An 11,591-nucleotide genomic window follows, 5' to 3' on the forward strand; every position below is an offset into this window, starting at 1 on the left:
ATTTTAATACTGAATAATTTTCTGTGGAATTTATCGTTTATATTTTTTTCCAAATAAGATACAAATCTTCTAGTAAAAGTAGATTGACACTTACACTAGTAAAAGACACTAGTATTTTAGAATCATAATGAAATCTAATATTAACTAAGGAAGAAATTAAGTCATTTAACAAAATTAAACTGATATTCTTAATCTCATCTATTCATGAAATTATTTTTGAAGTGCAAATGAACAATCTATGTTTGGCACATTTAAGATTTAAAAAAAAAGACAGAATTTTGATATTTGACCTCCAGAGTACAAATAAAGATCATGAAAGTATTTAATATTTAATTATATCTCAAACTTTTAAGACTTAATAGAACAGTTTCTATACATTGCTTCAATCACTTTTTATTAACTGCTTCCAATAAACGCAACAAGTGCAGGAACAAATTGATGATATCCAAGTAAAGACTGATGGCAGCCAATATATACTCTTCAGGTGACAGCCTGTGCATCAATGAGTGAGTGTCATAGATGATGAATCCACAAAAAAGAAGGGCTCCCCCAGCAGCCAAGACCAGCTCCAGTGTCTCACTATAAAAAAATAACTATAGGCAACAGTAATAAGTTCATATTTGAGAACAATAATAAGAGTACTTAGATTACTTGCTGCATTGATCTGTCGCTACATATCTATTTAATATTGGTGTACTACTTTGAATATAAATGTTAAAAGCAGAAAAAGGCAAGGTAGAGCCACCCTTGCTTCATTTTGGATGGAAGGGTGACTAGGTAAATGAATAGATGAATAGCTTTTTTCCATTAAACCACACACATGACTTTGAACAGCAGCATTCAAATATAAATTATTTAGATATATATTTCTTTTTCAAAATTAAATGTGCCATCTGGAGGTAGATAATTACAAGGAAGGGTTTCTTTCTTTGTGATTTAACTCATTTGTTCATCTTTGAATCAGGAACATTGATGAACCTAAGTTCTTGATTCTATAAAAAGATTATTCTATAACCATTTATATATGAATTTTACACATAATTAGAACTAACTGTCCTCCATAGAAAGGAGCTCTAGTGGCACACTGCGTAAGGCATTTGACTACTAACCAGAAGGCTGGTGGTTCAAACCTACCATCTCCTCTGGAAGGAAGATGGGACAATCAACTTCTATAAAGGGAGTTGCTATGAGTTGGAATTGACTAGCCAGCAATGCATTAGGTTTTTCTGGTATATGTATATGTTGTAAAACTGTCCATGTGTCCATGTATATAGTAAAGCTAACAGGCAAAATTATGAAAACTTCTTAGCCATAACCAAACACCTTGAGGGAGTGGGTTGCTGGCCCTATGTGCTCAGGACCATAGTTGTGGGAGACATCAAGGTCAACTGGCATAATATAGTCCACAAACACATTGTTGTACATCCTACTTTGGTGAGTAGCAAATTGGGTCTTAACAGCTTGGAAGCAGCCATCTAAGGTGCAAATATTGGTCTCTCCTTGTCTAACTCAAAGAAGAGTGAAGAAAATCAAAGATGCATGGAAACAGTTAGTCCAAGACACTAGTGGACTGTATGAACCTCAGCTTCCATGACCCTGAGACCAGAAGAACTAGATGGTGCCTGGTTACCACTGCTAACCATTCTGAGAGGGATCACACAGGAGATCCTGGATAGAGTGGGAGAAAAATGTGGAACAAATCTCAAAATAATAAAAACACAGTGGTTAAAGCATTCAGCTGCTAATCAAAAGGTCAGAGGTTCAAACTTACCAGCAGCTCCACTGGAGAAAGATGAGACAGTTAGTTCCATACAATTTATAGCCTTGGAAACCCTATGGGGTAGTTCTACTCTGTCCTATAGGTCACTATGAGTCAGTATCGACTCTGGCAGTGGGTTTGGGTTTTTTTTTTAGCTGGGATAATAGAGACTGATGGAACTGCCAAGACTTTAGCTCTTAGTCACCCTTCAGGCCTGTACCTGAACTTACTCCTGTGGGTCAACTTTTAGCCAAACAACAGACAGGCCTATGAAGTGAACAGTAACACCAGGGAGGTATGTACTACTTAGAACAATCAAACCTAAGAGATCAGAAGCGGCAGCATTTGCCTAGGGATAAAGCTCAGAAGGCAGGAAGAGAGAGGAAAAAATGGACAAAGGGAAGTGGTAACCACAGGGAGGAAGTGGGAAGAGTACTGTTGTATTGTGGGGATTGTAATCGATGTCAAAAAACGAAATGTGTATGAGCTGTTGAATGGAAAACCAATTCATTCTGTGAACTTTCACCCAAATCACAATAAGAATTAAAAAAAAAAAAAAAAGAGTGCCTATTACAGCTTTATTGAGATTACTATATAAGTAGTCCCCAACTTATTACATACTTGAGTTACAATGAACCACACTTACAAACATCTGGTTTTTTTTTTGGGGGGGTACATCTTATCATTGGTAATATGTACTATATACAGTGTTGCAGCAAGTGATGTGCTCATGTTATCATTCTTAAATGTTCCCTCACAGATGTTCAATGTTTATGACTTGCTGTTCAACACACTGCTATATAGGAAGCTATGGCCTGGTATACTATAAAGTCATTGTCAATTTGGTGTTAGGAGTAATATTAGATAGAAAATTGGACAATATTCAACTGTTAACAACATACGACAATTGAACTTGCTTATGCACCGCAGCTATTATGATGCTGACTTTACTGCAGACCAAGCCTATAGCATATCTTATTCAGTGTTTCATACTGTCAGAAGCATCTATTGTTAATATCCATTGTTGGAATAACTTTTTATGATTTGTGTATTTTTTTAATATGTGGATTAAAATATCTAAGTTTTACAGTGCCTAAGGCACTTGACTGGTAACCAGAAGGCTGGTGGTTCAAACCCACCAGCCACTCCTTGGAAGGAAGGTTGGGTAATCTACTTCCATAGTGTTACTGCCTCAGAAACCCAAGGAGGGGTCTCTATGAGTCGGGTCCAACTCCACAGCATATAACAGCAACAACAACTAAAGTTTATATTTAATGTTTCCAAGCCTCAAGGATAAATAAAGATCAGATTTATAAAGATACTGATGATAAAAAGCAGTAGTAATGAAAACTAAAACAAAAATCAAACACACTATTCAACTTACGTCCAAAACAAATCCTATCCTAAGTTGGGGACTACTTGTACTGACATAGTCAGAATTATTTTTCAACTTACCTTCAAGAATCCTGATAAGCACAAAATCCACAAAACAGCAAATAGTCTATAAAAACAAAATATTAATATAGAATATTATCTGCTACAAAAATCTTTGTAAGTCCATTCACACATGAAAAAACAAAGAGCCTTATAAAGGAAACTCATCCATATTTTTACCAAAGAATAATTAAAATGTAAGAATTCATAAACATACAATGAGTGCTATGCAGTACCCATTTTGGATGAATTATTATTTTAGGAAATTGAAAACATAGCTGTCTATGCAACATTTGTTTTTAAGGTTTACAAAACTAGTTAAAAGTATCATTTTTAAAGTTTTTAATTGAAAAAAAATATTGATATAAGCACATATATCACAAGATAAATTTTAATTCAGAAAACTATAAAACCTTCTAGAAAAAATATGAACAAATGAAACATAATTGTTTTTTAAACCAAATAATAATAAAAAGTTATTCTAAGAACATGCATATCCGTTGAAGTTCCCCTGGGTACTTTCCAGTCTATCCTTATGTATTATTGTTGTTGTTGTTATGTGCCGTTGAGTCGGACCCAACAAACAGCGACCCCTCCTTGGGTTTCCAAGGCAGTATCACTACAGAAGTAGATTACCCAGCCTTCCTTCTGAGGAGTGGCTGGTGGGTTTGAACTGCCAGCCTTCTGGTTTGTAGTCAAGTGCCTTAGGCACTACGCTACCAGAGCTCCTATCTTTATTTATTATAAAACTTAATTTATGCACATAAATTTGCCACTGCTACACTTTTGTGAGTTACCATTCAGTTGTTATAGATAAAGTATAATAACATGACAAAGGATATCTAAGAAGTCAGTCCTTCATTATCAAATACAGAACTCTGGAGCCCACATACACTTCTCTGCTGCTGCTTCAGGTCACAAGGGAGTAGTAACTAGGGCCAAATTTACCCTCCCTTCTTAACTAAAAACTAAACAAAATATAAAACAGCAGCTACAGGACAGTGTTCTCAGGGAGTAGAAGGAAAAAGAACATATTATGAAGAGACTGAAATACAGAAGAGATTATTTACCAGAACAGGAGTTCCTAGAGAGTATGTTAGAATGAATGGGGTGAGGGGGACAACAGGAGGAAAGGGCTGAGAAGAGGAAGCAAGAGCAAACCTTTCATCATAGGCATTACAAAAATATGTATAAAATACTACTTCAAAAAGAAATACTGCCTCTTCCTAACTCAAACTCCATTCTAATAAAACTATTTAAGCAGGATGCACAACAAATGGTCAGTATTGGCTGACCAACTACATTTTTTCCCCAATATAGAATTCTGGTCATCTGAGTTACCATAAAAATAAGGGGAAAAAAAGAAAGTGTTGCAATGCCAGTCTGGACAATTCTAGTGTTGAAACAGGAAAAAGGACAGAAAATGGTTGGATGATTGTGGGCCAACAGGAAGCCATTGGGAACTTAAGAGTCTATGCATTCCTACCACGTGAGGGCAACAGAGTACCGTTTTCCTAATACAAAAAGGATCATTCCATGGATTTGTTGGTTTGTTTGAAGAAGTATGCAGGTTAATCTGGATGGATTGAAAAAATTTTGAAGTTCATACATACATCTCCAACACCTGGAAGAATTACCTTGCTTCTTCCACAAAGATGTGGATGGTCTTAACAGCATTTATACTAAGACAAAAGCCTAAATATTTTGGGTAAATTTCACACCCTTCATATAGCAGCCAAGTCTAGCATCTGTAGAAGTCTGTTTGGCATTCATTTCCTTCTCACTAGAGAGCGCAATCAGAAGACATAAAGTCACTTCCCATTACCTGTATGCTCTGGGAAAGAGTAGGACCTGGCCCCAGTATTCAGAGATGATCTCCCATTGCCCACCATTAAAAGTCTGTACCCAAAGATAACAGCATGGCATTTCTCTTAAAACTGATTAATATTAAAGACATCTATGTATTATAGCCCAAAATACATAACTTACCCTGCTCCAAATTTGCTAAAATCTCTCTTAGATTGTAGAGTATATGCAGTCAAACCAAAAAATACTGCAGTAGTCAGTATAAATGCTTGTAGAATAACATATACATCATAGAAAGTAACTGTAAAATTAAAACATTAAGTTAAAATGCATATAAATATGTGTTGTTGTTGTTATGTGCCGTCAAGTCAAACCCAACTCATAGCGACCCCTCCTTGGGTTTCCGAGGCAGTATCACTACGGAAGTAGGACTGCCCAACCTTCCTTCCGAGGAGTGGTTGGTGGGCTTGAACCGCCAGCCATCTGGTGAGCAGGCAAGTGTCTTAGCCACTATGCTACCAGAGCTCCCCATATAGGAAGGTTGGGCAATCTACTTCTGTAGTGATACTGCCTTGGAAACCCAAGGAGGTGTCACTATGAGTCAGTCAGGTCTGACTCGACAACAACAACATACAAATACACTCAATAAAAAAACAGCTCTTTCTGGTGTTTAACAGAAATGCTTTGTCTCTCCTATACTACCTGCTAATAAAAACAATTATGGAAAGATTCCTTACTCAGCCTTGAATACTGACTGGTATAAGCCCATAATGCAAAAAGAGGCTCCAGAAAATTCAATCATACAAAATAAGGGTCATATTATTATGAAGTTAATGAAATGAATGCAAAATATTGCACAGCTAGTCAGGAGTTTTAGTGATATAACAATAATTCTCAATGACTTCTGTCTCAACTGTTCTTTATCACCACCTGTAGTGGTATCCATTATGGCTTAATTATTAGTAGTTGATTATTCTGCATCATGTGGCTGGCTGGGAATTGTTGGATAGTAGCAGAGATTCTAGCAATCACCTGGTTAGTTGCCACTCAGTTCATCAGTCTGATTCAAGGGAACTGGGTAAGAAAAATAGTGATGACTGACATCCCCCAATCCTGCAGAGGATAGATACCAACCACTAATTGCTTTATAGGCAAATCTGCATTATCTTGGAATGTATTATTGTAGGATTGATATTCGGTACTGACTCTGTACTAAATCCCCTTCTGTAATTTTAGAGAATGACCATCTAGATTAACTCTGGCTGTAGTGGTATAACTGCTTAACACTTTAGCAGAAAGATAACTTACAACCTTTTAAAAGGAGGTTAAATGCTTTGAACCCAAAACCAGTAATTTTTAATTTTTCAGAGATTAATCAAGTTATTTCTATTCCTAAGTGATTCATTACTAGAATTTCTCTGTTTATGTCATTATAGGAGTAGGAAGGTGAAAACAGAAAAAATAAACAGTAAGTTTATTTTTCAGAACAGTAAGTTTTGAAAACTGTCAGAAATTTCAGTATACAACCTGGCAGAAAAAGATGTTACAATTAATGACAAAAGTGATTTCTCAGATTATGCCACAAAATTGTATTAATACTGAAACAAATCTCTTATATTGCTTATACATGTCAAGTGAGGGAGGAGGCAGAAGATGGACTTAATAAAATTAACGGTAAGTAAACAATAATACTCTAAGTTGAGAATTTTCAGATTTATTTAGTATTTATTTTTTAGTATTTATTACTATTTATACATACTCTGACTCTTTAAAAAGGAATAAATGGGTTACCAAAATCTATAGATTCCATAAAATTGGGAGAGAAAAGTAAAAACAGTAATGACAAAAAATAAAAATATATAAATATAATACCATAAGGATTAACAATCTACTGTTATTGAGTGTAAAAGCCGACTTTGGACTTTTTTGGCAGACACAGTTAACTATTTCATTGAGACAATCAGAATAAATAATTTACTTAGACACTGCATAGGGTACCTCGAGTTATTATAAAAGATACATGCCTTCAAATAGATGCTTAACACTAAACACAGAAAGAAGAATTACCACTGTTTTTTATGGTGCCAGGTGATAAAATATGAGGATAAACATTAAAGCCCAGTTCAATGCAGGTGATCCTTCAAGGGGCAAAACTCATGTGACCAAAATATATGGCTCAAATCACATGTTTTCAGTTTCCATTACATCCCTTTAAATTAGGAAAAAGACTAGCTATAATTTTTTTTTTTTTTTTGACAAATGGATAAATGTAGATGAAATGCTGTTCTTTATTCCTCTTATTTTCCTTATTCTTTTCCACTGTCTCCAAGCTAAACTGAACTGTGTAAAGTATAAACATTTTGACTTTTGCTTGTATTTTAAGAATTCTTCCTCCTATGCCATATTTTTTAAATGTAACACTCCATGATGCTATGCTATAGCCCCAAACATCTTTTTTCCCTAAGGATGTGTTCACATTAACAAGATACTCTAAGATATAGTAGCACAATTACAGCTTACCAACAGCGGCCACAGTCAGAGCTTCTAATAATGTCTACAAAAAAGAAACAAAAATCATAAAAATGCATGTAAAATTTATACTATCTCCCTTAGTTTTTAATTTCTAGGAGTTCAATGTAGTTCCAGATGCATTATCTCATTTTAGCTTCAGAGCATCCTTGTAAAGTGCATGGAATAGATATTATGCCTACCATAAAGAAAATGCGACCTCAGTATACAGAGTAAGTATATTTAGATTCTAGTTGTGATTCTATCACTCTTAAAATCCTAATCAGATTTTTCATATCTGTAACAGGAAGCTTATTGTGGTGGTTAAGTTTGTGTGTCAACTTGGCTGGGCCTAGTTCAGTAGCTGGGTAGCTGAATGTAGTTATTCCCCATGGTGAGATTGGTAATTAACTCCATGGTGAGACTGGTAATTAACTCCATGGTGGAATCTATTGGAGTAGCTGAGCAGCTGCTTTGGGTATGTGGTCTGCTTCCCGTATATAAGAAATAGCTTTGGGAATGATTTCTAACTTATGGCATACTTGAACCTTGCATGTAGCCATATCGTTGTTCAGCAGCCTGCCGACCTTGGGACCTTTAATGGGCTTGAATTAATGGCCTGCCATGTGGTTTGGTAACATTGGGACTGTGCCTTTTCAATTGTCAACCTTGGGTTTGTCAGGCTCAGCAGCCAGCAGCTATCTGAGTGAAGAAAAGCCTCCAGCTTCAGTGGGCCGAGAGCAGGAGGCAGAGCTGAAGCCCAAGGTTGAGGGGCTTTCACCCGGCCCCTAGAGCCTGGCACTTTGAACTCGGAACTTAAAGTCTCCAAACTGTAAGAGAATAAACTCCTGTTTGTTCAAGCCATCCCATCTGTGGTATATTCTTGTCAGTAGCACTAGGTAACCAGAACACTCATTTACAATTAATATAGGAAATTCTGTTTTTCACACTCTGTAATGCAAATAAAAGTGAAATTGTTAATTATGTATAACAACTCTCACTGCCATTGAGTAGAATCTGATTCACAGCAACCCCTCCTTGGGTTTCCGAGGCAGTATCACCACGGAAGTAGATTGCCCAATCTTCCTTCCAAGGAGTGGCTGGTGGGTTTGAACCGCCAGCCTTCTGGGCAATCAAATAAATGCCTTAGGCACTATGCCACCAGAGGTCCTAAGTTATGTATAATTTGTAAAAATCTCCTTATCTCACAAATAAATACAGGAAAAATAAAATGTTTAGGCAGTACTATTTAGGATGGCAGAATCTTGAACCTGTCCCCCAATATTCATTCTCCTCTTTTTCTCTTGTAACAGAAATTTTAGCTGGACACATTGCTACTCAGATTAAACATTACATTTTTTAGCCTTCCTGGCAGCTAGCTCTGGTCATGTATTCTAACCAGTGGAATATGAGTAGAGGCATACAACTTCCAAATTGTACTCTGAAGGCAAAAAAAGTCTTGCTCTCTTCTTTCTATTCTTGGTGTGTGTGTGTGTGTGTGTCTGGCTGGAATGTGGATATGGTGGTAAGCCATCTTATACCCTGCAACACTCTAGGAATGCCTAGCAATAGGCAAAGGCTGGGCCCCTGACTTCAATGAATGGAAGAGTCACTCAGATTTTCACATGAAAGAAATAAACTATCTTATTTAAGTCATTGTTATTTTGGGTCTCTGTCACAAGTAGGTGAATCCACATCCTAAATAAAACATTTGGAGATGCTGAGCTTTGCCCTCTAGCCTCTCCTTGCCCTTAATTACATACTATGTTGTTTTATATGCTTACTCCAGTCATATTTTATCAACCATTTAGTAGACTATATCACAAAAGACAAAGCCAAAAGCATCAGTAAACAAAAACCTGTTGCCACTGAATCAATTCCAACTTACAGCAACTCTATAGAACAGAGCTGATCTGCCTCAGAGGGTTTCCAGACTAATCTTTATGGAAGCAGACTGCCACAACTTTTTCCCATGGAGCAGCTGGTGGGTTTGAACCACTAACCTTTCAGTTAGCAGTCAAGCACTTAACCACTGTGCCACCAGGGCTCCTTTAAGGTATCAGGAGTGGCCATATAATCATATTCCTGGTACAAGCAATCCCTGCATTCCATGTCTACCTAGAATCAGGAAATCGTCAGAACCAGAGCAAAAATGATTTTTTTCTCAAAAGAGAAATTGTACACAAATGTGGAGGGAGGCAAAGAAGTTGGCTGCCATTTTTTTTTTTTTTTTTTTAATAATGTTGTTAGTACTGCCACAGAAATGACAGTGAAGGATGAATGAAATCTTTTTGTGTGGGCAATAGAAAATCTGATATTTGTGACATGATTTTAAGCAAAAAATACCCTCATATTCAAGCCTCTGAAGGAAACATGGCAGTACAAATAGGAATAAAGATAAAAGACTAGGAAAATATAAAACTACCCCAAAATAATTGCCTCTTTTTAAATATATGTATGCACGTGCCTCTTAAGGCAAAGACATCACCTCCTTTTTCATTTTGGTGAAGGACAAAGGCCTCTGATAATGTGAGGAAATGTGTTTTACATGGTTCCTAAGGAGCATCTGGTGATGCAGTGGGTAAGGCATTTTGCTGCTAACCTGAAGGTCAGTGGTTGAAACCCACCAGCTACTCCACAGGAGGAAGATGAGAAAATGACGCAATCTACTTCTGTAAAGATTTACAACCTTGGAAAGCTCTGGTAGTGTAGTGCCTAAAGCACTTGACTGCTAACCAGAAGGCTGGTGGTTCAAACCCACCAGCCATTCCTCGGAAGGAAGATGGGGCAATCTACCTCCGCAGTGATACTGCCTCAGAAACCCAAGGTGGGGTCGCTATGAGTCGGGTCCGACTCGACGGCACATAACAACAGCAACATGAGTTGGAATTGACTCGATGGCAGTGGGTTTGGTTTTGGTTTTTACTTGTTAAAACTATCTTTAGTTATGGGTTTTGCCCACAAACAATTTGGCTAATTCTTTTCTAATGGTGCCTCTCCCTCTTGGACAAATGTCGGTCCATATGCTTTCCCATATAGAAATTAAGCATAGACTTTCTGAAAGAGGTTATATATACCATACTTTATGTGGAAGAGGAACTCTACGTGACCCGCCCCCCCCTTTTTTTTAACCCTCCCTCTCTTCTGGAGCATAGCTGACTGAAGTAAGCATCTGACCCATGGACTGCCAGCCCATATATTGGCTACCAATCTATAGTGTAACCTGTGTCGATAAGTTCTGTCAATCAGATTCTTACTTGATCAGGAATCTGAACTAAGAGAATGAAACAACTGGCAATAGAACTAAAGCTAAAAGGTAATGAAGCACATGGCGCCTGCAATTAGACTCATAAAAACTCGAATAGGAAGGAGAAAAACTCCATATAGGGACAGCTGTGAGTTAGAGAAGAGATGGAAGGGAGAGAAGGACACCACAAACTCTTGCTGCTGAATTTCCTAAAATATCATTATTTCTAGAACCTTATTCCAGTTCCTATTTTTGAGACCTGGTGGGTTAGGATTGGTGAGTGGTGAATTCCCAAGCTCTTACATCCTTAAAATAAACTCCTTGTTACTTGAGGTTGTTTGAGTTAGAGTTGATACCTTGCAAACAAAAGAACCTATGATTTAAATAACTTTTTTATAATTGCAACTTCCAAAATCATGAGTTTTCTTTCATCATATTAACACAAACTCATTATTAGAATTTAGAAACTTTAATTTAAAACATTTTAATGTTAATTAGAATTTAGACTTTTATCTGACTATAAATACTCAAGATTAGTTTGGAATGTTTTAACTAATTTTTTAGGTCAGAACTCATTGATATAAAGAGGAAAAGTACTTTTTAAAAATACGTAAGTTTGAGTACCAGCAACTCATTCTGGTCTTATGTTAAGAATGAGTTTTGTGGTGAGGCGGGGCAAGATGGCGGACTAGGCAGAAGGATTGCACAGACCCTCTTCAACAAAGAAAAGGGAAACCAATAAATACAGACACAGAAGATAATCTTGGACCCCTGAGCCTTGAAGGAAAGGATGCAGATTTGGACTAAACCCCAACTAGCAGAAGAATTTGCGTGAAA

At 36.8% G+C, this 11,591-nt stretch overlaps 1 protein-coding gene across 1 annotated transcript in view; it reads right to left on the bottom strand.

Annotated features, from left to right (window-relative positions):
• Positions 1-386: 386 nt before the first annotated feature.
• TMBIM4 (transmembrane BAX inhibitor motif containing 4) overlaps positions 387-11,591 on the bottom strand; it is a 29,472-nt gene continuing 18,267 nt past the window's right edge. Inside the window, exons 4-7 of the mRNA XM_007942745.2 lie at positions 7,520-7,553; positions 5,183-5,300; positions 3,215-3,260; positions 387-593 (exon numbers count right to left, since the gene is read on the bottom strand). Of these exons, the coding sequence (XP_007940936.1) occupies positions 387-593; positions 3,215-3,260; positions 5,183-5,300; positions 7,520-7,553 (405 nt within the window). The remainder of the gene's footprint in view (positions 594-3,214; positions 3,261-5,182; positions 5,301-7,519; positions 7,554-11,591) is intronic.

Source organism: Orycteropus afer, unplaced genomic scaffold (assembly GCF_000298275.1).
Source record: "Orycteropus afer afer isolate SDZICR_OR568_19922 unplaced genomic scaffold, OryAfe1.0 scaffold00097, whole genome shotgun sequence".
Classification (NCBI taxonomy): Eukaryota; Metazoa; Chordata; class Mammalia; order Tubulidentata; family Orycteropodidae; genus Orycteropus; species Orycteropus afer.